Source organism: Sinocyclocheilus grahami, unplaced genomic scaffold (assembly GCF_001515645.1).
Source record: "Sinocyclocheilus grahami isolate Dianchi unplaced genomic scaffold, SAMN03320097.WGS_v1.1 scaffold446.1, whole genome shotgun sequence".
NCBI classification, from domain to species: domain Eukaryota; kingdom Metazoa; phylum Chordata; class Actinopteri; order Cypriniformes; family Cyprinidae; genus Sinocyclocheilus; species Sinocyclocheilus grahami.
The window spans coordinates 597,062-622,570 of NW_015505625.1; the positions used below are offsets into that span (position 1 = coordinate 597,062).

General features: G+C 37.8%; 2 protein-coding genes across 2 annotated transcripts; one reads left to right on the forward strand and one right to left on the reverse strand.

Moving 5' to 3' along the window:
• Window positions 1-2: 2 nt before the first annotated feature.
• On the forward strand, window positions 3-7,064 carry LOC107552298 (E3 ubiquitin-protein ligase RNF19A-like; the record flags this gene model as incomplete). The annotated part of the gene is made up of 4 exons (XM_016234158.1): window positions 3-323; window positions 4,911-5,173; window positions 5,708-5,925; window positions 6,152-7,064. Coding segments are annotated over 4 exons (1,284 nt in total), but the record flags the coding sequence as incomplete, so codon positions are not given.
• A 2,379-nt stretch (window positions 7,065-9,443) lies between these two features.
• Window positions 9,444-25,000, reverse strand: LOC107552321 (sperm-associated antigen 1A-like). The gene is made up of 8 exons (XM_016234182.1): window positions 24,533-25,000; window positions 23,135-23,234; window positions 22,482-22,634; window positions 20,002-20,138; window positions 15,325-15,466; window positions 14,830-14,956; window positions 14,508-14,634; window positions 9,444-10,373 (listed from the first exon to the last, which is right to left on the reverse strand). Exons 1-8 carry the CDS (start codon window positions 24,894-24,896, stop codon window positions 10,369-10,371), a joined length of 1,155 nt encoding a protein of 384 aa, XP_016089668.1. The 5' UTR covers window positions 24,897-25,000; the 3' UTR covers window positions 9,444-10,368.
• Between the last annotated feature and the right edge of the window lie 509 nt (window positions 25,001-25,509).

The following is a 25,509-nucleotide window of genomic DNA, read 5'->3' on the forward strand; positions in this document are numbered from 1 at the left end:
CCTCATCCTCATCCTCAGCCTCCACCTCTGAACTGCTGGAGTGCCCGCTGTGCCTGCTGCGCCACACCAGAGACCGCTTCCCTGACATCATGACATGCCACCACCGCTCTTGTGCCGACTGCCTCCGACAGTATCTGCGCATCGAGATCTCTGAGAGCAGGGTCAACATCAGCTGCCCAGAGTGCTCCGAGCGCTTCAACCCCCACGACATCCGCATGATACTCAACGACCGTGTGCTCATGGAGAAATATGAGGAGTTCATGCTGCGCCGCTGGCTGGTGGCCGACCCTGACTGCCGCTGGTGCCCTGCTCCAGACTGCGGGTAAGGGCACTTTTATTACAATTCTATTTGAGATTTTTCTATATATGCACTACTGTTTAAAAGTTTGGAGTTAAGATTAAGAAAACCGTTTATGAAAGCCATCTCGTTTTTAGTGAAAATACATTTTAAAAACCTAATACAATTTGTTACATTTGTCTTGCCATGAAAATAGCCACAGAAGCTGGCATGGCATTAAAACAAACAAACATGAAAGCCATCTCTTATGCTGCATTCATTTGATCAAAAACACAATAAAAACAGCAATGTTGTGAAAATTATTACATTTTAAATTAATTGTTTTCTATTTGAATATATTGTAAAATGTAATTTATTCCTGTGATCAAAGCTGAATTTTCAGCATCAATACTCCAGTCTTCAGTGTCACATGATCTTCAGAAATCATTCTGATATGCTGATTTGCTGCTCAAGAAACATTTCTGGTTATCAATGTTGAAATCAGTTGTGAATTCTACATTTTTGTAGAAACCATTATACTTTTTTTTTTCTTCTTTCTCAGAATGCTTAGATGAAAAAGTTTAAAAGAAAAGCACTTTGAAATAGAAATCTTTTGTAACATTATAAATGTCTTTACTGTCACTTTTGATCAATTGAAAGCTACAGTTTTAATCGGTTTGTCAGAGTAAACCTGATACGTAATTGAAATTTAAGTCAGACTAAAGTGTGCACATGATATATAAAAGTTTTTTTAAGTTTTTGTCCAATTGAAATCGAATTTTACGTGCATTTACACTATTCTTCAAAAGTTTGGGATAGGTAAGATTTTTTAAAATGTTTTTGAAAGAAGTCTGGCTGCATATTTTAATAAATACCGTAAAAGCAGAAATATTATTGCAATTGAAATTAACTGCTTTCTATTTAAATGTTAAAATGTCATTTATTCCTGTGATGCAAAGCTGTATTTTCAGCATCATTACTCCAGTCTTCAGTGTCAGATCTTGTCATGCTATGTACTCATCTCTGCACAGATCTGCACCCAGCTGTGCCCTGTGTTTCAATGATAACACAACCTTTTGAGCTGCCTATTTTCTCTTGGCTTCCTTGGTTATTGTGTGCACTTGTTTGTTTTTTTTAGTAGGCGCTATTACACCTGTCACTTTGGAGGATGTGTATATTTGTGTGCATAACAAAGAGCTTTCCCCAGATACATAGAGAAATTAGGTACTTTTTGTTAGGTACTTTTTAAACACGTGTCAAAACATCAGTGTAGGAAACGAGAACTAGTCTAAATGTCATGGCAGGTTTGGTTGCAGTTATATATGTTGAGGTATGCTTTGATGGGTGATGAGAGAGATATTTCTGGAAATTGATAAATGGCTCGTCATATCAAGAAGATATTTGTTTGCATGCTAAATCTGTGAAACAGGGTTTTGTGTTGTCCTGGAAGTCTTTTTGTTTGAGGGCCAATCATCAGACACAGGTAAACCAGTAAAAAGCGACTTCTAATAATAATACAGTTTTTCATTAACAACCGTTTTCAACATTGATAATAATCAGAAATGTTTATTGAGGAGCAAATCAGCATATTAGAATGATTTCTGAAGGATCATGTGACCCTGATCCTTTCAGCTTTGCATCACAATAATAAATGACTTTTTAAAATATATGCACATAGAAAACCGCCCTTTTTAAATTTTAGAAATAGTTCAATGTTTTTACTGTATTTTTCATCAAATAAACGCAGCCTTGGTGAGCATAAGATACTTTTTTAAAAGGCACGGTATGTTTTGTAGAGCCCTAATCAGGCTTGTAGTGCAAATCTCAAAAACCAAACACTGGAACAGTACTACTGATTGTTTTTTTGCTTTTGTTTTTTTCCCCCAGAATGCTTCACATTTTTATGAACTGCTGTAATGACCCTTTCACAAATCATGTTTTCAGGGGAGCCCATGCCTTATTAAGGGGAGCCGAGCTCCCCCGTAGTTCACACCCTGAATGTCGATGTCATAAAATCACGAGTCTGTTTTGATTTAAAGGTCTTATTGCTTACATGAATACAAATCACAAACATGACACTTGTAAATTAAATTTACAGATTTATTCATTAATATGTCATATATTTTTTCACATGGATTATGAAAACTTAAATACAAGGTGCTGTAAAAGATTTTTAGCATTTTTACAGCTCTTTTGCTTTAGACCATCTATTACTGATAAATCCACAAATAAAATCTTAAGGTTGCAACTACATCTGTCTGAGAAAAAAAAAACAGCAGAGATTTATTTTATTAGTTATTTTCACGACTTTTAATGTACTCTCATTAAAAAAGAACTTTAATAATGTTTAATACTTCTAACAAATAAGTTTTTGCTCAAAACTAACCAAAATTAAAAATAATTTATATTTTCTGCACTGGAGAGACTTGGTGTTGTTTCAAAACAAAGGGAAATGTATATCGGCATCGGCTATCGGCCAAAATGATTCGAAAAATATCGGCATATCTGCAAAAATCTAATATCGTGCATCCCTATGTAGTGTGACGTGACTATGTGGACATACTACAAAATTCAAAATGCAAAGCATCTGCCAGAATCCCAAAAGATCGATTAACATTTTAATTTGAACAAATGGCTGTTCTGACTGACATGAACATTCGCATTTGTGTTTCTGGGGCCCCCAACACTGCACATGTTGAGCGTGTCCTCTCACACACCCATTTCAGGTCTTGGACTCTACTAATGAGCTGATGACCTGAATCAGGTGTGTTTGAATGAAGAGACATGCAAAAAGTAAAAGCAACAGGGCTGAGAAATACTGGCCAAGGCAACAGATTTTCTTTAACATAGCGGCGTTTTAATGTCTTTTCCATCGCACTGCAAGAAAACTAGCCAGCCAATAGGATTCATGCTTCTGGTCTCATGCCCAGAACCTCTGCTATTATATAAAACCATGACCTGGTGGGGCTCGTGAACACAGTATTTAGGAAGATGGAAGATCATTCACATGGACTGTCCGTTACATAAAGAGTAGACACATTCTATGCAGGCTAAGCACACAAGGAGATCTAACAGCTGATTTGTGAGATGTCACATTTCCCCCCGGTTTCACAAATAAGGCTTAAGCCTAGTCCCAGTCTAAAATCTTAAAATATGTAAGTGTCATTGTTTCGTCTCAAGACCAGTAAAGCACACCAGTAATGTTTTTTTCTAAGGCACGTTTATAAAAGCTACTTAAATGTTTTAATTATAAAACCGATAGTTCCGGTCCTTGATTCTGATTGGCTGAGCCGCATTCGAAGCTGCTGTAAATTACTCTACAAACACACACCTTTGTTTACTTCTGTGTGTTGCTCGGCAATTACTTTGTTGGAACCACAACTGATTCTGAGGAACTACATTGTTTGGCAGAAGAAGAATGTTTTTATTATCATTACACTTTATTTGCTGTTTTATTTTGTGAAACGTTACTACGTATATGGAATAACCGTTTTATTAAAACAATAAGCCTTTCTGTCAATTTTCAGTGAATTTATAACAGCTAAGGAGCGCTGTTAGGCACGACGTGAAGCTGTATTCTAGCTGTAAATTCACTTTAAACCATGGCTTCTTGGGGCTTATTGCTTTATTGAACTATGGCTTAATCCTGGCTTAATCCTAAACCCTGTCTGTGAAACCGGGCCTAAATATTTGTTAGATATTCAAAGACTTGCGTATTTGAAAATTGGTCCCTAAACTAAATGATCAAATAAAGTAGTATATCGTTTGCCTTTCAGTTATTAGGCAGCTTCCAACACTTATGGACTTAACAGTAAATCTTACTGCCTGGTAATTAAAAAAATTAATTAAAATAAATTTCAGCCTTTGCGATTATATTGGTCAACCACTAGTTGTTTGATAACCACCATAGTGAATACAAAAGTCTCAACAGCTGTTTGAAAACCTGTAAATACGATTGGACTTCTCAGCAGGTCTCAGAAATGGAAAATAGAAAAAAAAAATACTTTTGTGTAGCAGACTAACAGGGGTATTTCAGTTTTTCCAAAAATAATCTAAAGCCTACTGTTTTCACGCAATGGTCTGAACAGACAAATTGCATGTGAAAATTCATGTAGACATTTGGATTAGTTAACAGACCGTAAAGGGGTCATATGATGCTGCTAAAAAGAACATTATTTTGTGTATTTGGTGTAATGCAATGCGTTTATGCGGTTTAATGTTAAAAAAACACATTATTTTCCACATACTGTACATTATTGTTTCTCCTCTCTGCTCTGACTTTCTGAAACGTGTTGATTTTTACAAAGCTCATCGATCTGAAAAGCTCTGCTCTGGTTGGCCAGCTATCCAGTGCATTGTGATTGGCCGAATACCTCAAGCGTGTGACGGAAATGTTACGCCCCTCACCATATTTGGAAACAGCGTCTCCACGACATGGTGGCGGCAACAACAATACTACAGCGAGAATATAAGTTACGCCTTTCTTTGTGTGAACATTTGGGCGGCGTTATGCAAATCTTCCCACATAGTGACGTAGACATGTGGGGGCGTGTTAGAACGAGCCGTTTTAGGTAGGCATGGCTGACTCTTAACTTTTATAAAGAATATCTCTTTGGGTTTGAGACTTTAGTCTTTGCAACTTTACAGATCTTGTATACTGTATGCACAAACAGCTTGTAACACTCCAAAGACAAAGGAAAACCTGAAATCACATCACATGACTCCTTTAAATGTGCTGTTTGTGTTTCTCAGGTTGGAAGTTCAAGCTGATGTCCAAAAGGAGCGTTGCAGTCTGAGCGGGGAGTCCGGCACCGTCAGTCTGGGGACAATCAGCGACAACGCTAGTACCAAAGCAATGGCTGGATCCATTCTCAATGCCTACCTGCCTCTGGACAGGTCTGTGTTCATATGTGACCCTGGACCACAAAACCAGTCATAAGGGTCAATGTTTTGAGAAATGAGATTTATACATCATCTGAAAGCTGAATAAATGAGCTTTCCATTGATGTATGGTTGGATGTATTGTTAGGAAAGGACACTATTTGGCCGAGATGCAACTATTTGAAAATCTGGACTCGGAGGGTGCAAAAACATCAAAATATTGAGAAAATTGCCTTTAAAGTTGTCTAAATGAAGTCCTTAGCTATGCATATTACTAATCAAAAATTAAGTTTTGATATATTTACAGAAGGAAATTTACAAAATATCTTCATGGTACATGATCTCTACTTAATATCCTAATGATTTTTGGCATAAAAGAAAAATCGATCATTTTGAACCATACAATGTATTGTTGGCTATTGCTACAAATATACCCTAGCGACTTGAGACTGGTTTTGTGCTCCAGGGTCACATTTGTCCAAAAGAATGTGAGGTGGCTCAGTGATGGAGCTTGAGCTGTCATTAACAGCAGACGTTTTTGTGCAGCAGGGATGGGAACAGTATGGAGGTGCAGGTGAATGTGGAGTCCAAGCGAGGGAAGCTCAGGCACCACAGTGGCAGCAGCAGTATGGACGACGGCAGCAGCGGAGGACACGGGCCCGGCGTTTGCCCCGCCGGCTGTCCCCACGAGGGCAAGTGCGTTACCTCTCGCTGGGCCAAGGAGCCGTCCTCCACCTCTTCCTCCTCCTCCGGCAAGAAGTGCAAAGGTAAGCTGCGCAAAAAGAGCGGCGGAACCAAGATCAACGAAACGCGAGAAGACATGGACGCCCAGCTGCTGGAGCGCCGCAGCACCAACTCCAGCGAGTTAGACTCGCCCTCTCTGACCCGGCGTTTGCCCCGCCGGCTGTCCCCACGAGGGCAAGTGCGTTACCTCTCGCTGGGCCAAGGAGCCGTCCTCCACCTCTTCCTCCTCCTCCGGCAAGAAGTGCAAAGGTAAGCTGCGCAAAAAGAGCGGCGGAACCAAGATCAACGAAACGCGAGAAGACATGGACGCCCAGCTGCTGGAGCGCCGCAGCACCAACTCCAGCGAGTTAGACTCGCCCTCTCTGAGCGGCAGCCTGCCGTCTGTGGCCGACTCACACTCCAGCCACTTCTCAGAGTTCAGCTGCTCCGACCTGGATGCCTGCAGACCGCCCTGCTTTGAGTCTCACGTCCGACAACCCAACACGGGCGGAGCGGTCAGCCCACTTCCAGAGGTCGAGAACGACCGGCTGGAGAACTGTCCCGTTCCGCAAGCTGCGGTCGCCCCTCTGACACCTGACGGGCCGGCAGAGCGCCCGCTATGCTACATTGCGGAGGAGAATGTGAGTTTAATATGCGCGGCTGCCGCGGGCCAGAGCTCGCCTAAAGAACGCAATAACCTTCCTCAGCCGACTAGTCCTGTGCGTAACGCCTGCGTTCAAACAGAGATATAAGCAGACACACATGCTAGCTTTCACAGCTAACCTTCATTACCAAGGATTGCACACTGAACTGAAGATTTCAAAGCTCGTTTCATGGAGGTTTAACATCCCGGTTGGTCAATTGTTTTGTTTTGTTTTTTTTTGAACGTTAGAGAAGGAAGGGCAGGAGGAAAAGGCTCAAGGTTTCAGAAAGATCGCTGTGATCAAAGGTTACCGTTTGACCGACACTCGGTCAGCGCTTACAGTTGGACCGAAGCTTGGATAAGATTCAGAAAGGCAACAGATGAATGTAAGGCGGGAAGTGATGCACAGAGACTGAAGATGCTGATGTAGCTGTCAATCACACATGCCTCTGTTTCAGTGTTCAGTGTCGCTGAGATGAAGAACCTCACCGGCGAGGAGTGAGACGTGTCCAGCTCGTTTTTCAACCCCAAAATTAAAAGGAAAGAAGAGAAATATCATTCCTTGTATACTGGAAATGAAGCCTCCGTTTAGGATGAGTTTGATTTGTGACATTTTCATGTTAATTAAAGGGATAGTTCACCCAAAAATGAACATTGTCATCATTCACCCTCATGCGGTTTCAAACCTGTGTTTCTTAGTGGAACATAAAAGAAGATTTTGAAGATATATTTTGAAAATGCAATTGAAGCCAATGGGAACCAAAATGGTTTGGTTACCAACATTCTTCAAAATATCTTTTATGAACTCGAATTGGTTTGGAACAACATGAGGATGAGTAAATGATGACTGAATTCTCATTTTTGGGTGGGTTTAAGCACATTTTTCTCCCTCTTTCTCTTTATTGTAGTATAGTTTTTGTAATTCTTGATTATTCTTACTAGATTCTTAATACTATAAAACAGTATTTTATTTCTGTATTACTGTTAAAAAAAATAAAAATAAATCAGCAGTACAAATGCTACCATTATTTAAATGTATATAATTTTTGCATTACAGTAATAAGATTTTTTTTCCAGCAATAGTCATTCGAATTGGGAGGGAAAATGTGCTTAACTTTCATGAAAATGTCACAAATCTTATCGTTTCTACAAATATCGTTTCATTTTCTTTAAATGTAATTTTGGACTGAAATGTGACCATGACGCGTTCAGAGCACCTTCACTACACGTGTACACACATATATTCTGTTAGCCAGCATATAGCTTTAGTTGGAGGAGTCTGGCAACGAGGAAGTCTGGAGGGATCCGATGCCCTTATCGAGATGTTCCTACAAGATGAGCTCATGAGGGACCAGGCAATAGTTTTAGTTTCTTGGGCTACTTTTCGTTTCTCTCGTCTGGTGTCACCTGGTATTTTCCATTTTTGGGAAAAGTAGATGTGTTGAAGCCACTGCTTCGGTGAAGAGCTGGACGAAGCCGTGTCGCGCCCCCTGCTGGTAGGACTGGGAACTTGACCAAACCCTTTCATGGGAGGAAGCGAGTCTGGCTGTTTAAAAAAGAATAAGTCGTCCATGAATCAGAAAGATCTGCATCCTGTTTAAAACAAGAAAATTCAACTACTTTCATTGTAAAGGCTATGATGGTAATCACATTCAGGTTGTTTCAACTGATTAAGTGATTTATTTTTTTTCATCTGTATTGACTCATGGTGCCTTTTGGATCATAGATGAACCACATTTGTTTTCCGGTTTGTGTCTTATGAATTCAAAAGTACTGGACGAGGCTGCGTTGAATGTTAGCGAGGCGGCGTAGCATCATTTCCTAGCGTGCCTGGGACGACACATCCGACCGCTTACCAAAGACAGCACTCAGGCTCTCTGACGACGACGACTCCTGCACACTTCAACACTCTCACACTCGTGTGTTTGCACTGTTCATTGGCTTCATTTCTGTTGGTCTCTCTCGCTGGCGTTCTGGTGCTGCTCAGTGATCTCTCGGGACTGATCCAATGCCACAAGCTGCTTTGTTTTTTTGTTTTTGTTCCTTCCATTTCTTTAGTGTGTTTTTTTTCTTATGTTTTGAGCCTGCCCATATCTGTACGAATATTATTTCAGAGGCTAGGGCCGATTGATTTCTAACTTGTTCAAAACAGCTTGTTATTTGTATATTTGCTTTATAATATGCGTGTAAATGCATATCTAAATGAAAATAAAAACATAAATCTAGATGTGTGGTCTGTGTGTTTGCTCAAAAACAACTGACAGCTATTGAGATGCAAGATGTAATTATGGCAGTGTGTGTAGGTGAAGGAATCAAATTGAATATATACAGTGGGGTATGAAATATTAGCATAACAGATTGAGTGAAAAATTGAATTTAAAAAATCTCCTACGTTTCATTAAAGCCATAAGAAACAGAAACCATAAGAAATGCTGTGAAATTATTGTTAGCCATTGCACCTGCTAACATAAACCTTAATATAGTATTACTGAATTTGAGTAATATTTATGAGAAATTTAATATAGCTATAAAGTTTGGGGTCTATATATATATTTTTTTTTCAGCAAAGATGCATCAAATCATGTTACAGTAAAGACATTTGTTACAAAACATTACATTTCAAATGAATGTTCTTTGGAATTTTCTATTTATCAGAGAATTCTAAATTAAAAAGGTGATTTCCACAAAAATATAAAGCAGGAAAAGCATCGGTAATAATCAGAAATGTTCTTGAGCAGCAAATCAGCATATTATGATTTCTGAAGGATCATGTGACACCGAAGACTGGAGAAATTATGCTGAAAATACAGCTTTGCATCACAGGAATACATTGCATTTTACAATATATCACAGGAAACTTATTTTAAATTGTAATAATATTTAACAATATTACTGTTTTTTTTCTGTTTATGACTGTATTTTAATAAACTTATTTTAAAAGCTTTAAAAAAAAACTACTGACCCCAAACTTTGAGCAGTAGTGTACATTCAAATCATTTGGATGCATTATCTAAAATCATTGGTGTTGCTATTTTAGCTTTATATTTCCAGTGGTTCTGCAATTATAAAACAACTGTTATATAATTTCTAAACTAATAATGTCGAAAGGCAAAAATATTTCATCTAGTAATTTATTTAGCTGATGCAAATGTATTTATCTGAAACATATTTCTTTTGCTGACATCCCAAAGAAAAACTATATCTAATGTTATTGCACATTCATACCTTGTTGTGGGATCTTGTGTTTTATCTATGCATATTGAGACAATGGTTGGGCTGAAGGCTAGAAGATGTCCAAAATAATTACACTACATGAGCTACGTGTATGCATATATTACACAACACAATGGAATAGCTATTAAAAATATATTAAATCCTGAGAAATGAGATGCAGCAAATTAAATCCCTATACAATTTTGTCTGAGAGTGTTAAATCACTCCATATGTGAGCCACAGCTTCTTTTAAAAGGCACATCTCTCTTATACACACGACAACCGTCCCATCATAAACCGAGAATCCCGTTTGTTTCACGCTTCCCAGCCGTGCCATGCCCACACGTGCCTACTGAAGCCAGAGTTACAGAGTATGAACCGTTTGCATGCTTTGCATTGTCGGCATTATCAGACAATATTCCTAGAAGAAGGTGAGATGAGTGTTTGCTGGAAGGGAAACTTTAGTTGCGGCACATGACAGTCTAAAGGATGAATGGACCCTCGTGGCGGGACTGTGGGACCCGTGAGCTGGAATTCTCAGGCTCGCTGGATCTGCCGTGTCCGGCTTTAATGAAGGAGGGTCTGTTCTTCCTGTAGCTTTCTGTTCATTTCAACCTTTATTGCCTCGATGTCAACCTGCAGAGAGGAAACGGTACTAGTTAGCATCATGTATGTCACATTGAAGCCAGTTGTTGCCATTTAAGTGCTACATTTGGTGTGTATGCTGAACCTCGAGAGAAAGAATTTGAGATATAAACCCAGAATTCAGAGGAAAAAAGTCAAACGTTTGAGATAAAACCTGAGAATTCGGAGAAAAAATTATTGAATTTGTGAGATATAAACTCAGAAGTCAGAATTTTGAGCGATAAACTGAGAATTGTGCGAAAAATGTCTGAATTGGCGAGATATAAACTTTGTGAGAAACAACTCAGAATTGTAGGATATAACCTGAGAATTCTGAGGGAAAAAAGTCAGAATTTGCCAGATATAAACTCGAAATTCTGATAAAAAAAGACAGGATTGTGGGATAAAAAGTGGGAATTCTTGAGGGAAATTCAGAATTTGTGAGAAATAAATTCAGAAGTATGAGAAAAAAGTTGGAATTTGTGAGATGTAAACTCAGAATTCTGAGAAAAAAGTCAGAATTGTGAGAAAAATTTCAGAATTTGAGAGATATAAACTTTGTGAGAAACAAGTCAGAATTGTGGGATATAACGAGAATTCTGAGGGAAAAAAGTAAGAATTTGCAAGATATAAACGCGAAATTCTGATAAAAAAGATTGAGAAAAAAGTCAGAAATTTGGGATAAAACCTGGGAATTCTGGGGGGAAATTCAGAATTTGTGAGAAATAAATTATGAGGAAAAAGTATGTGAAAAAAGTTGGAATTTGTGAGATATACATTTAGAATTGTGAGATGCACAGAATTCTTTCTGCCACAGAATAGAAAATACAAAACTTTTTGTCACAATTCTTACTTTTCTTCTCAGAATATCAAGTTTATATTTAAAAAGTCAGAATTATGAGAGAAAATGTTTCAATCACCTTTTTTATTTTTGGATTCTGTGGCGAAAACGGGCTTCTATACGTTCCTCTGTGTTGTTATAGATGTAGTATGAACATTATTCTCACAGAATTAGAACGATTATTAAAACTTTAGTTATTGCTATAGTTATCATCGTTGGTGTGAATGGGCCTTAACGCTTAACAAGATACACATGTTTTGCAGAAAATATGAGTTCTGTCTTCTTGTGCATAACTCTCCACCATGATGATAGGCCGTTGTAGGTGGTTGCCAATACGTTGCCCGTGTATTCTGAGTAGTTTGTGTCTGTTACATTTATTTTGGTCTCTAGATATGAGCCACAATCCTCTCTCAAAGTGAGTCTCTGTGACTTTTTTTGTTTTGTTATTGTTGTTAGAAACATAAAAGTTGCTCTGTATGTATCATTCATATCTGTTGCATAAACACATGGTTATGAGCCAAAGTTTAGTACTTGAGGATGAGGGATTTGTTTGGTTATGAGCAATAGTAATAATGACCCTTGTCCACCACTAATCAGCTAAACCTAAGATTAAAGTTCACTGAGGTACCATGGCTGATTATAGCAGCTGTTAGATAACAGTTTTCTGGTTTTTATTACACACTCTCTAGAATATTTAAATGATCCGTTGCTGCATTCTGCAATCACATTTTTATAAACTTAGTATAAAACTGCTCCCAGTCTGTTCATCAGTGGTAGGGATTTTTCAGTGCCTCGTTCTGCAGGTCTCATGCTCACACCAACCAGTAGGTGGCAGCGAGTCAATGAATGATTCACTCAACCTTTCCGTTCAGAACACTGATTCATTTAGTAAGGCCACTGCTGTGTGATGCTCGGAAAACAGTAAAGTGCCAATATTGTGTCTAACATGTAAATTAGTCTACTTAGTATTAACTTTGTGTTTACTGAACAACAGTGATATTGATTAAACAAATATGTAGGCTAAACTGTTTAAATGATTGTTGCTTCGTGTCCTAATAACGCGACGCAACGACCAGCAACAGCAGCTTCTGTTTTGTAATGGTTACTGGGACGTCGCGGTCGATAGGTCATTATCTCAGATAAGTTTTTTGTACACTACTTAAATTGTTTCATTTGAGTTCCAATATCCTTTTGCGTGACTTTAATAGACAATATAGATAATAGATCATTTACCTCGGATCCTGAAAACAACAAGTCAACAAGAACATTCAATCTGTAAACTCTGTGCAACTGTATTTAAAAACAAATATTGTATTACTTACTGAGTATGTATTCTGAATAATGTTAAAATCGTTTACATTTTTGTTACAAGTCGGAGACAGCCAGGGTTGCCATGTTTTACAACAAAACCCGCCCAATTTCTACTAGCCCAATGGCGTTTCGGGGCGTTAAAAATCACGTTCGTTTTTTGGCGAGGTTCCCCTGGTAAAATTTGCATTGCAGGGGATAAATATCAAGTTATTGGGGTCACTTTAACCCGTGGACATGAAAAACAACAGTAGGCGCGTTTCCATTACCCTTCAAATTGCGCAAATTGAAATTGCGAATTGAAAATACGCCTAACATACGTTCCTCTGTGTTGTTATAGATGTAGTATGAACATTATTCTCACAGAATTAGAACGATTATTAAAACTTTAGTTATTGCTATAGTTATCATCGTTGGTGTGAACGCTTTACAAGATACACATGTTTTGCAGAAAATATGAGTTCTGTCTTCTTGTGCATAACTCTCCACCATGATGATAGGCCGTTGTAGGTGGTTGCCAATACGTTGCCCGTGTATTCTGAGTAGTTTGTGTCTGTTACATTTATTTTGGTCTCTAGATATGAGCCACAATCCTCTCTCAAAGTGAGTCTCTGTGACTTTTTTTGTTTTGTTATTGTTGTTAGAAACATAAAAGTTGCTCTGCAAAACTGCAATGGAAACGCGCCTAGTGTTAAATTATCCCAATTCCGCGGGAAAACCGTAGACTTGGCAACACTGGAGACGCTATCTTGCAGAGATAGCTCCGCCCACACGCTCTTCTGATTGGCTGTGGTTTGTGATTGATTTTGTCACTCTTGTAGCATGTGGCGACTGGCCAGACCAGTGTGCCACTCACGTCCTGAAAGGTGAAGCCAAAATATTTCGATCGCCCCCTGGTGGCTGACTGCATTATGGGTCATAAACCCCGCCATCTTCATGAAAACGAATGGTATGCCAAATTAAAAAATCTAATTACACTTCAATTAAATATTTCCCTCAAAATGGTTTCCATCACTTTAGGTAGTTCTTATAATGCTGATGTATGTTCAAGTGTTTGTTTTTTAGAAAAAGTTTGGTTTTATAGTTAGTTATGTGATGCTACAATATAGGGTGTGACGTTATGATTGTGTGCTTGCGATTTTGGGGGTAATGCATTGCAAGTAACTCGATTAACGTAATCAGATTACTTTTTTAAAGTAACTAGTAAAGTCATGCATTACTTTTTTATTTACAAGAAAATATCAGAGTTACTTTTTCAAATCAAAATAGGCGATCATGATGCTTAGGGGAGTGCGGGACACAAAGTAACGGGGTTAGTTGTAACACACGTGATTTGCACACATGCTAGCTTCGATAACTAGCAGAAGACACTAACCGGTTTTAAATTCCAGTTGCGCAGATGGGGAACGTTGTAACACAGTGATACAATGTGCCCCGCTATTATTAAACTATGCTATTCTATGGCATTAGAGATGTAATAGTGAGAATAAAGACTGACAGTCAATGTTTAATGTTCAGAAATTAATATTTCAAGACATGTAAAGCATTTTGGCTCGTTTATGTGGGCCGTCCCAAGCCTGGCTACAATGTGTTAATTGTCAAACTCCAAAATCAGATTATTTTTAATTTTTAAAAAACGCCATTATTTTATTTGAAAAAAAAAAGAATTTTTATTTTATTGACAAAATATTTTAGTTTTTTCTTGTATATTTTTTTCATTCGATCAGATAACATTTTAAGCTGTTATATGGTCATGTTACAAACTCAGAATGACGCAAACCTGCAATAATTAAATAGGTTATTATATTAACCAATGTCTTTGCTGCTGACCTGATCCAATTCAACTATTACTATTCATACTTAGTTACTTTTCTTAGCAAGTAGCGCAATATTGTAATGCATTACTTTTAAAAGTAACGGTGTTGCTCCAAGAAACTGATTTCCTACATAGTCTGCAGTGTGCTAGTTTTTGTCTCTCGTTGGCAGTGAGACTTCACCTTGAGAATGAGCCAGTAGACTCTCTCTTAACAGGCTAGTCACCGTCTCCAGCTCCTGCTCGGCCTCCTGCACGTTCAGATCCAACTGCAGCACTTCCTGTAAATCAGTGCTGGCTGACAGGTAGTCCTGAGGCAAAACATACAGACAGACCATCAAGACTCTGCCTTGCTGCTCTGAATTCAACACTATCATGATATAAGCTTAGTTTGATGCCGCACGCACAATCATTATTCACAATGTTTTACATGTAAAATGTACAAAAATGAAGGAGACATGCTTTCTTATGAATATAAATGGCATGTTTGATGGCACAATACACACCTTCAAGCCTTTGTGTGCTAGTGCTCGTCTGTAAAATGCTTTCTTATTGTTTGGCTCGATCTGAAGTGCAGAATCACAGTCCTGTTTGGCTTCTGCGAAACCTTCCAGCTTGAGATAGCACAGCGCTCTGAAAAACACGGCAGACATTTCTCATTCAGCAGTGCGGCCTGACTCTCCTCCGCTGTTTTATGCTGGGGTTGTCAGAGCTAATTGCTGACTGAAAAGCCTCGTCTGAGCATCTCCAGCCTCAGCACTTTCTGGAAGGCTCAGGACAACATGTGCAGCTGGTTCAGTTCATTGCTACTTTGTAAGTATTTAGCTGCACCAAACTGCGGCTGTGTTCAGAACTGGTTACTATAGCGCACTGCTTGCTTCATACTGTACAGTGTATACTATATTAGTGATATATATGAGCAATACTGTATTGTGCTATTCTGAACACAGCTTGTGTTTGGCTGATAATAATAACAGTTGTAAAGTGAAGGACAGGTTTACCTGTTGGTGTAGATGGCACATTCATTAGGTTTGATGGCCAGACATTCGCTGTATTTGTCCACGGCACCTTGAAACTGTCCGTTCTTCGCCGCGTCATTTCCTTCTTGTTTCAGCAATGTGAACCGAGCCTCTGCTTTTCTGGCTGTGGAGAAAGTAGATTTACAGTAGAATAACACTTCTGAATACCTCCCTAAATTATAGCATCCACTCTAAAAGAGTAAATGTCACAAAACCCGTCAAGAGCATGTCTGGGTCATAATTCTCAAAATGACTAAAACTAAGAAACAAACAAATAAAAATGTAATCACATTTAAGCACATTTCCCTCCCAAATTCTCATTATTGTAGTGCAACAACAACAACAACAACAGAAACATTTGAATGATGCAAGATCAAAGTTACTGTATTACAAAAACAACAAAGTATTTATATTTAATACAATACAAATACAAATATTAAAATACATTTAAGATCCTGTATTACAGTACTGACAATTCAAGGTGAATATATCCTTAATTGTAATGAAATTAATGTCACAAAACAAAACATCTTAATGGTAAAACAAATAAGCTTTATTCTTTATGCAAAATGTAATTTCCAGTGTTATTTTAGTATAATTTATATACAGTTATAGTATTTATAAATATTTTTCAATTTGATTTGATTTTTATATTTTCAGTTTTTATTTTAATTTTAGTTTAGTTAGGTGCTTTTGTCATTTTTATTAGTTTATTAGTTTAAAAAAAAATATATATATATATAACTTCAATTTAATTAATTTTTTAGCTTTATTTTTTAAATAGTAGTTTTAGTTCTTCAAGACAACATTTCAGATTTTAAGTTTTTTAAGTTAAGTTTTTCATCTAATATTTATATTTATTTTATTTCAGCTTTATTTCAATTACCAAATAGGCTTGTGTCAGTGTGCTTGGCAGGTTTGCAGTGGTTGGTCTCACACTCTAGGTGCTAAAGGTGCTTCACGATGCCATAGAAGAACCTTTTTGTCTTCTATAAAGAACCTTTAACATGTGAAGAACCTTTCTGTTTCACAAAAGCTTCTTTTTTTGGCGATAAAAAGGTTCTTCAGATTATAAAAAAGTAATTAAGAGATGGTTATTTAAAGAACCTTTAAAGGAACACTCTACTATTTTTGAAAATATGGGTGCAGCAGGCGCAGTGATATTACGCAGCGCCTGAAAATAGTCCCCAGCACGCTCCCTGTGCAAGCAGGTGGTCACGTTGGTTATGTTGACGGAAGTTAGCCTATTTTCAGGCGCTGTGTAATATCATTGCGCCTGCTGCACCTATGGTACGGCAACAAAGTTCCTTGATTATTACGCCGGAATGAGAGTATAGTTCCTAGCCATATCGGCCTAGAAAATCACAACTTTTCATTTCCGTCGGTCTTAGTACACGATGTAACTACATAAGAGTCAAGTTTTAAATAGGAAAAATACAGAAACTCTTTGGTCATTTTTGAGCAAGATGCTAACGGTCTAATCAGATTCAATGATCTATGCTAAGCTACGGCTAAAAGTGCTACCGCCAGACCCGGAGATCGCCTGAATGGATTCGAAAATGGTAAAACTCAACTGTTTAACTCTAGAGGAGCTGGAAAATGAGCATATTTTCAAAAATAGTGGAGTGTTCCTTTAAAGGTTCTTTAAATAACCATCTCTTTCTTACTTTTTTATAATCTGAAGAACCTTTTTATCGCCAAAAAAAGAAGCTTTTGTGAAACAGAAAGGTTCTTCAGATGTTGAAGGTTCTTTATGGAACCATTTAGACAAAAAGATTCTTCAATGGCATCGTGAAGCACCTTTAGCACCTAGAGTGTGAGACCAACCACTGCAAACCTGCCAAGCACACTGACACAAGCCTATTTGGTAATTGAAATAAAGCTGAAATAAAATAAATATAAATATTAGATGAAAAACTTAACTTAAAAAACTTAAAATCTGAAATGTTGTCTGGAAGAACTAAAACTACTATTTAAAAAATAAAGCTAAAAAATGTATTACATTTAATAAAAAAAAAATTATATTGAAGTTATATTTATATTAATAAAAGCACATAACAAAATTACCTTTAAAAAAAACTAAAATAAAAGTTAAAAACTGAATTAAAATAAAAACTGAAAATATAAAAATAAAATAAAATTTAAAAATATTTATAAATACTATAATTGTATAGAAATTATACTAAAATAACACTGGAAATTACATTTTGCACAAAAAAAATAAGCTTATTTGTTTTTACCATTAAGATTTTTTTACAGTTAAGGATATATTCACCTTGAATTTTCAGTACTGTAATACAGGATCTTAAATGTATTTTAATATTTGTATTTGTATTGTTTTAAATATAAATACTTTGTTGTTTTTGTAATACAGTAACTTTGATCTTGCATCATTCAAATGTTTCTGTTGTTGTTGTTGTTGCACTACAACGGTTTAACTCTAGGGGAGCTGGAAAATGAGCCTATTTTCAAAAATAGTGGAGTGTTCCTAAAACTGAATGGTTCTTTGTGGAACCAAAAATGGTTCTTCTATGGCATCGCTGTGAAGAACCTTTTAAGCGCCTTTATTTTTAAGAGTTCAGCTGCAGTGCAGGCAGCGAGTGCAGTGGGAATAACATAACACACACCCATGGCTATGACTGCATCTGGCTCAAAGGACAGCAGAGCAAAGGTTGTCCCATTGATCGGCGCTGATGTGTGCCGTGTGATCATGCGACCCGGTCATGATCATTTCTCAGGTCAGAATGAAACCGGAGCCGTCTGGTTCCATTACGATGAGAGCTGACTATGTTACTCTTTTACATTATTGATTGCCATCAAGCGCGGTACATCCATGCTGACAAATGCTGTTAGATGCAGCGTGTGACTGAATCTGTTTGCATAATTCCCATAAACACGTGAACAACAGAAAATTCAAACGTCACACTCAATGTCAAACCTAATAAGGCTTCCCGGCGGGCGTTTGTTGTGAGTTGTTCAACGGCATTTTTTCTGTATGTATTATTCATCAGCATTGGCCTGCATTTGCCGGTCTTTGGTGTTCCAGCATGGATTTCTGTTTGGAAATGCATTATGTTTTAATGCATGCAGCCCTCTTTCATAACCTCAGCATGAATATCCTGGTCCTGGTCTGTATAGCCATGCTTCAATAATAAAGATCAACCTGCAGGATCTTTCTGCTGAAGCTAGTTGACCAAGGAAGTCTCTCTAGTTAAGACGCCTAATGTGGACATCCACAATATAATGCTAAAATACAGAATTTACTCTGCAAAGGTGGTACAGAAGCACTTCTGAGGTGACTGTTTGATGCAGCTCAGAAATGGCATGAATGCATTTACACAGCAATTATAGCTGTATACTTTAATATTAGGGGTTAAGGTGTGTCTGAGCAGACATTTCATCACTCTCAGCAAATATATTACGCTCTCTAAAGAAAAGATCCTTGAGTAATTCCCTAAAACCAGTTCAAACATAATGAAAGCCAGATTACAGGCAGCTCATGAGCCAGCTGCAGTTTGGGTTAAGTTACTGTAAGAAAGTAGCTACAAAATTACATCTTCAACGGTGTAATTAGATTACTGTACTAATTACTCTCTCTAAAAATTATTGCATTACTTATTACTAATTCGTTTGTAAATCCCAAATCGATCTCGACCATTTGCACAATACGAGGATAGACATGAAACTGCTCTTTTAAAACTTTCAAATATAAAATTGCATATATTATTCTTGAACCGACTAAAGTATTTAAAGGGAGAAAGTTACAGTAAAAACATATATTTTAACATCAGATGTTAAAGTGTGGCAACACTTTACAATAAGGTGTCGTTTGTTAACATTAGTTAATGTATTAACTAACATGAACTAACAATACATTTATTACACTATTTATTAAACGTTGTTAATGTTAGTTAATAAAAAATACAGTCATGTTAGTTCACAGTGCATTAACAAATCTTAACAAACACAACTTGTGATTTTAATAATGCATAATGATAAAAAGATTTTAATAATAATCCCTTACTTTACTTTTTAAAGGGAAACGTAATTAAATAACAGTAATTAATTACTTAGTAATGCAGTACACCCCACACTGGCCGGCTGTACATATATAACATTACATGCATAATATCTGTGTTTTTATTCAGAGGAACCTCGCAGCTATAATGCACCTTTACTTTCTCTTTTACTATATGATGAAAAATATTTAAGATATCTATGCTTTCCTCCCAACACATTCAAAAGGCCATCTGGAGGATGTGATTTCAGTTGTTCCTTCACTGTTTGTACATTTAGATTAAGTTTCAGTACAAAAGTTATTGATGGGTCATCATTGAATCATGAATTGTGAAAACATTCAAACGCAGATTTCACGCTCAAATTAATGAATGAGGCCCACTTTTAATAACCTTGTAAATATGCAAATAAGAGATATATATTCAAAGACGGACCTAGGTTAACCCTTTCAGGTGTGAAAGGCACAGATATTAACATATATTTTAACTTTTGAGAAACTGTTTTAAACTTTACCATCCGTGTACACTTAGTAATTATGCTTTACTATTACAATTATACATTACTATTGCTCATAACTGAGACTGTCTGGTAGCTGTGTTCTGGTGTTGGTTTTGGTTCAGTGGCGAAGCGGTGTTAACTCACCCTTCTCCTGCTCTGCTCTGGCTGCGCGCTCTGCTTCATCTTTATAGTGCTGCTGGGCAGAAAGAGGAACCTTTGGAATCTCTGGAAGCTTCTCTCGCCAGTCAGGACCGTCCTGCTCGATCAGCATTTTAGTGATTCTGAGATCACATCACAAACACAATAAGACAGAGCAAATGACATTACTGAAATTTTTACCATTTCACTGCAAAACAATTACTTCCTTACAGGCCATTGCACCCAAAAATGTAATTTCTGTCATCATTACTCACTCTAAAGTTGTTCCAAACCTGACACCTGCACTCTTAAAAATAAAGACGCTTAAAAGGTTCATCACAGCGATGCCATAGAAGAACAATTCAGTCAAAGGTTCTTTAAAGAGCCGTCTCTTTCTTACCTTTTTATAATCTGAAGAGCCTTCTTTCGTCACAAAGAAGCTTTAGTGAAACAGAAAGGTTCTTCAGATGTTAAAGGTTCTTTATGGAACCATTTAGACAAAAAAGGTTCTTCTATGGCATGGTGAAGCACCTTTAGTTTTAAGAGTGTGGAGTTTCTTTCTTCTGCTGAACACAAAAGAAGATATTTTGAAGAATGTGAAAAAACAAACAGTTGATGGTCCCCATTGACTACCATAGTACTTTTTCCCATATAATGGAAGTCAGTGGGGACCGAAACGGTTTGTTCACCAACATTCTTCAAAATATCTTCTTTTGTGTTCGGCAGAAGAAAGAAACTCGTACAGGTTTGGAAGAACATGAGAGTGAGTAATGAAAACAGAATTAGAATTTTTTTTTGGTCGAACTATTCCTTTAAAGGGTTAGTTCACCCAAAAATGAAAATGTTGTCATTACTTACTCACCCTCATTTCGTTCCAAACCCCAGAACGTAATCAACGTAATCAGCGTTGTTTACGTTCAGCATGCGTTCGCTGTCTACTGAACGTAAACATGAAACGGTTTGTTCACCAACATTCTTCAAAATATCTTCTTTTGTGTTCGGCAGAAGAAAGAAACTCGTACAGGTTTGGAAGAACATGAGAGTGAGTAATGAAAACAGAATTCGAATTTTTTTTTGGTCGAACTATTCCTTTAAAGGGTTAGTTCACCCAAAAATGAAAATGTTGTCATTACTTACTCACCCTCATTTCGTTCCAAACCCCAGAACGTAATCAACGTAATCAGCGTGGTTTACGTTCAGCATGCGTTCGCTGTCTACTGAACGTAAACAACACTGATTACGTTGATTACGTTCTGCGGAAAAAACAAACAGTTGATGGTCCCCATTGACTACCATAGTACTTTTTCCCATATAATGGAAGTCAGTGGGGACCGAAACGGTTTGTTCACCAACATTCTTCAAAATATCTTCTTTTGTGTTCGGCAGAAGAAAGAAACTCGTACAGGTTTGGAAGAACATGAGAGTGAGTAATGAAAACAGAATTAGAATTTTTTTTTGGTCGAACTATTCCTTTAAAGGGTTAGTTCACCCAAAAATGAAAATGTTGTCATTACTTACTCACCCTCATTTCGTTCCAAACCCCAGAACGTAATCAACGTAATCAGCGTTGTTTACGTTCAGCATGCGTTCGCTGTCTACTGAACGTAAACAACACTGATTACGTTGATTACGTTCTGCGGTGCTTCAAAATGGCGGAAGACGGTAACTCGGAAAGAAAAGTAGTTGAATAAATTATGTTATTATTGTTTTCTTTGCGCACAAAAAGTATTCTCGTAGCTTCGTAAAATTACAGTTGAACCCCTGATGTCACATGGACTATTTTAACGATGTCCATACTACGTTTCTGAGCTTCGATCGTGAAATTATCCTTGCTGTCTATGGGAGGGTCAGAGAGCTCGCGGATTTCATCAAAAATATCTTCATTTGTGTTTCGAAGATAAACAAAGGTCTTACGGGTTTGGAACGACATGAGGGTGAGTAATTAATGACAGAATTTTCATTTTTGGGTGAACTAACCCTTTAAGTACTTTGCTCTTATAAACGTCCTTGAAATGAGATGAATTTACTGTGCAAGACCATTTTTCTCGGACAATACATCTTTTGAAGTTTATTTTCTATTCTATTGTCAACATTTTGTAAAACATTTCCAATTAAACCAAGACTGTTACAGAAAAAGTACTGGCAACTTTTTGCCGGTATTCTTTCAGTTTACAGACATTTGATTTAACCCTAAAACACAATCATGCAATGTGTAATTCAAAATATGGTTAAAACACCTGTGAAAAATCCATACGAAAAATTCCTTCATATTAACAGTGCATTGGGCCACATTTGCACAGACTTTTCGATGTGAAGCATAAATATTACTCAAAATATACTGCAAAATATATATTAAGGGAAATGTATATATACATGTATAATTAGTAAATTAACCCTGTTTTGAAGATAGGATATTGACAATAATAAAAGATTTTTTAGAAAGCTACATTTGTAAACATATTAAAATGTCATCCTGTGAATTGTACCTGTGCACACTGTCGTGAGCCGCCTGCACACTGGTGTCTATCTGCAGGACTGTCTTGTAATCCGCATAGGCTTTACTGTAGCGCTCCAGAGTCTCATACGCCATCGCCCGCCGGAGGAGGGGCTTCAGCGAGAAGGGGCGGAGCTCCAGAGCCCTATAAATAAACAGGATGAAACAGGATCAGGATCTTTCTCTGATCCTGTGCCCTACAATGAACTCTCTAAATCTACATAGGAAACCATTCATAAAGCTGCATGTGTTGGAGTCTAAATATTCATGCTAAAATACCATATAAGATAAAGCTTGTGATATTTTCTCTGCTTTACCCATAATTTTCCTGTCTTTCCTCTTAAGATCTATTATAGGATTAAAGAATGGATGCGTCCAAACAGGACTGCGGAAAGTACAGTATCTTCACTGACTCATTTCCCTCCAAAGGAGCAGAACACGGTAACAGACTGCCGGGGATCTTAGTGACGGTTAACCAGTCTGCTGGTAAAGCTCCTTACAGTGCAACTAACTGTGTTGAGTGTTAAGCTTTCTGACACAGTATTACCTCACACGTAAATCCAAGCTAAACGCAGCTCTGATTATTCTGTGAAAGTCTGGCCATTGATTCACTGAACAGAGCGAGTATGTAAATGTGTGGTTAACCTGGTGCAGTCCTGAATGCAGTCTGCGCTGCTTCCATCTTTGAGGTAGCAAGCAGCTCTATTGGAGTACAGAATACAAAGATCCTCTGGGCTGTCGATACCTGCAGATACAAGCACAGCACTGAAAATAGACCAAGAAAGCAGCTTTAGTTCTGCATGGTTACATGTGGGAGGATGGGTTCAGTGTTCAGGCAGCCATTCATGCTGGAATACGTTTCGTTTAGTCACCTGATAATCATGTTACTAGCCCAACTAGTCATAGAACAAACTCTGGGGAAGCTGAGTTTAGAAAGACGGTACATCCCTGCTTTCAAAAGGCCCATTACGTAACTTTAAAGGGCACACCCACAATGCCAAGTGGCGGAAGTGAGTGGCATTTTTGTTAAACGCTTTCACTTCTGTTTCACAAAAATGTGGCTTGAGTCCCCAACATGCAATGGATTGATGAACAGCGGTTTAAGACCTTTTCCATGGGACATCTAGATAGCAGTATTGGATTCCTTCCCCTGCTTTACTCAACTTTGCTTAACAGGATCTGTGCAATGTTTGCGCAATAGATGCTTTCGTAGTCCACAATACAACATGATTCACTTAAATGTGCTGGTTCATTTGGAACACCCAGTACTTTTAAGTCAGTATGAGTCACCAAAAACTATTTATGCACACATATACTATATAATATTTCAAGATAAATACTTGTACCCAACAAGAGTCATTGAAATGTGTTAATTGATTGGGAAAATATTGTCAGCTTGCCAAAAATGGCATTTTGCATAAACCAAAATCTGTTAAATATATTATTCATATAATTTCAGTATACTTAAACAAAAATACTTTGTCTCGCCAGAATATTTTAAAAACCAACTGCTTTTAAGTCAACATAGGCTACTTTAAAAACAACCATAGCCATGCCAAAACAATCACCTTACCAAAAATACCATCTTGGCAACACCAAAACCTGTTAAATTTTAAATAAAATAAGTCTGTTAAATAATTAAAGTTACTTTAACACAAAATACTTGTATCCAGCCAGAATGATTAATAATAAAAAAAAGTACTTTTAAGTCAGTATACTATAAAGAGTAGGAAAACAGATACTATAAAATACCACGTTGCCAAAAATGTCATCTTGGTCACACCAAAAATGGTTAAATACACTATTTGAACACATACATAATTATTTTGAGATAAAAACCTGAATGGTTAAAATGTCAGTTGACTATATAAGTATAATATGCCAAAAATGGCATTTTGGTGACACCTAAAATCTGTCAAATATACTATTTTAACGCACATAATTTCAAGATAATTAAACACAAAATTACAGTGTCCCACTAGAATCAATCAAAAAGCAGTACTTTTATGTCAGTGTACTAGTAAAACAATGATTGCACTCTACCAGCTTCTATACATCTGTCGATGGCCTGTGTGTATTTCTCCAGCGCGTCCCCAAACTGTCCATTTTTGAACAGCATATTGCCCTCATTTTTGAGCCTGGCCAGTGGAGGAAGAAGGGCCCCACACGGGGCGTCCAGATTACAGCTCGCCCCAGCAGTGCCACTGTGTGCCGGACCAGAGCCCTGAGGCTCATCCTGGCTCTTGTCGGCTGGAAGGGTGCCATTGACTGCCGGGCTCTTCCCTTGGACTTCCTTTGAGTTGGCTGTGTTGTTTCCATGGCTCCTCTTGTACCCCGGGGTCCCAGGTTGAGAGTGCGGTCCCCCTCCCTCTCCGTGACCGGGGGCCTTCTTCTGTGAATTCCCCATGGCTGCCCTCAGTCCCTAGCACAGTACAGCGAGCTCCCGTCCTCACACACACACACACACACTCATACCCTCGCTCGCTCTCTTCCTGTTCCCTGCGCAGACTGTGAGGCTCAGCCAGAAGTGGGAGGACGTGTGACATCACGCGGGGGGAGGGGCTGCGGAGCTGCTGCAGAGTGGGGGAGGTTTCCTGTGAAACAGCAGCTAGGGGAGTTCAAAGAGCCCTGCTGTATTTCATTGTGCGGAAGATCAGCTGCAGAGCCCTTCAGCTGACACTGCTCAGGAGTTTACTCTTTGTGTTATGGCTTCTGAACGACTTTATGATGTAATTTCTGTGCTTTATACTGTCAAAATAAAGCTCATGCACTAAAGGACAAAAGCTTGGAATAATTAGAATTTTTGAATGTTCTGGAAAGAAGTCTTGTATAGTCACAGAGGCCGCATTTATTTGATCAAAAATACAGTAAAAACCGTAATATTGAGAAATACTATTACAAAAAAAATAACTGTCTTCTATTTGAATATGTTTTGAGCAAAGCTGAATTTCCAGCACCGTTGCTCCAGTTTTCAGTATCGCATGATCCTTCAGAAATCATGAAAATACGGTGAAAAATCA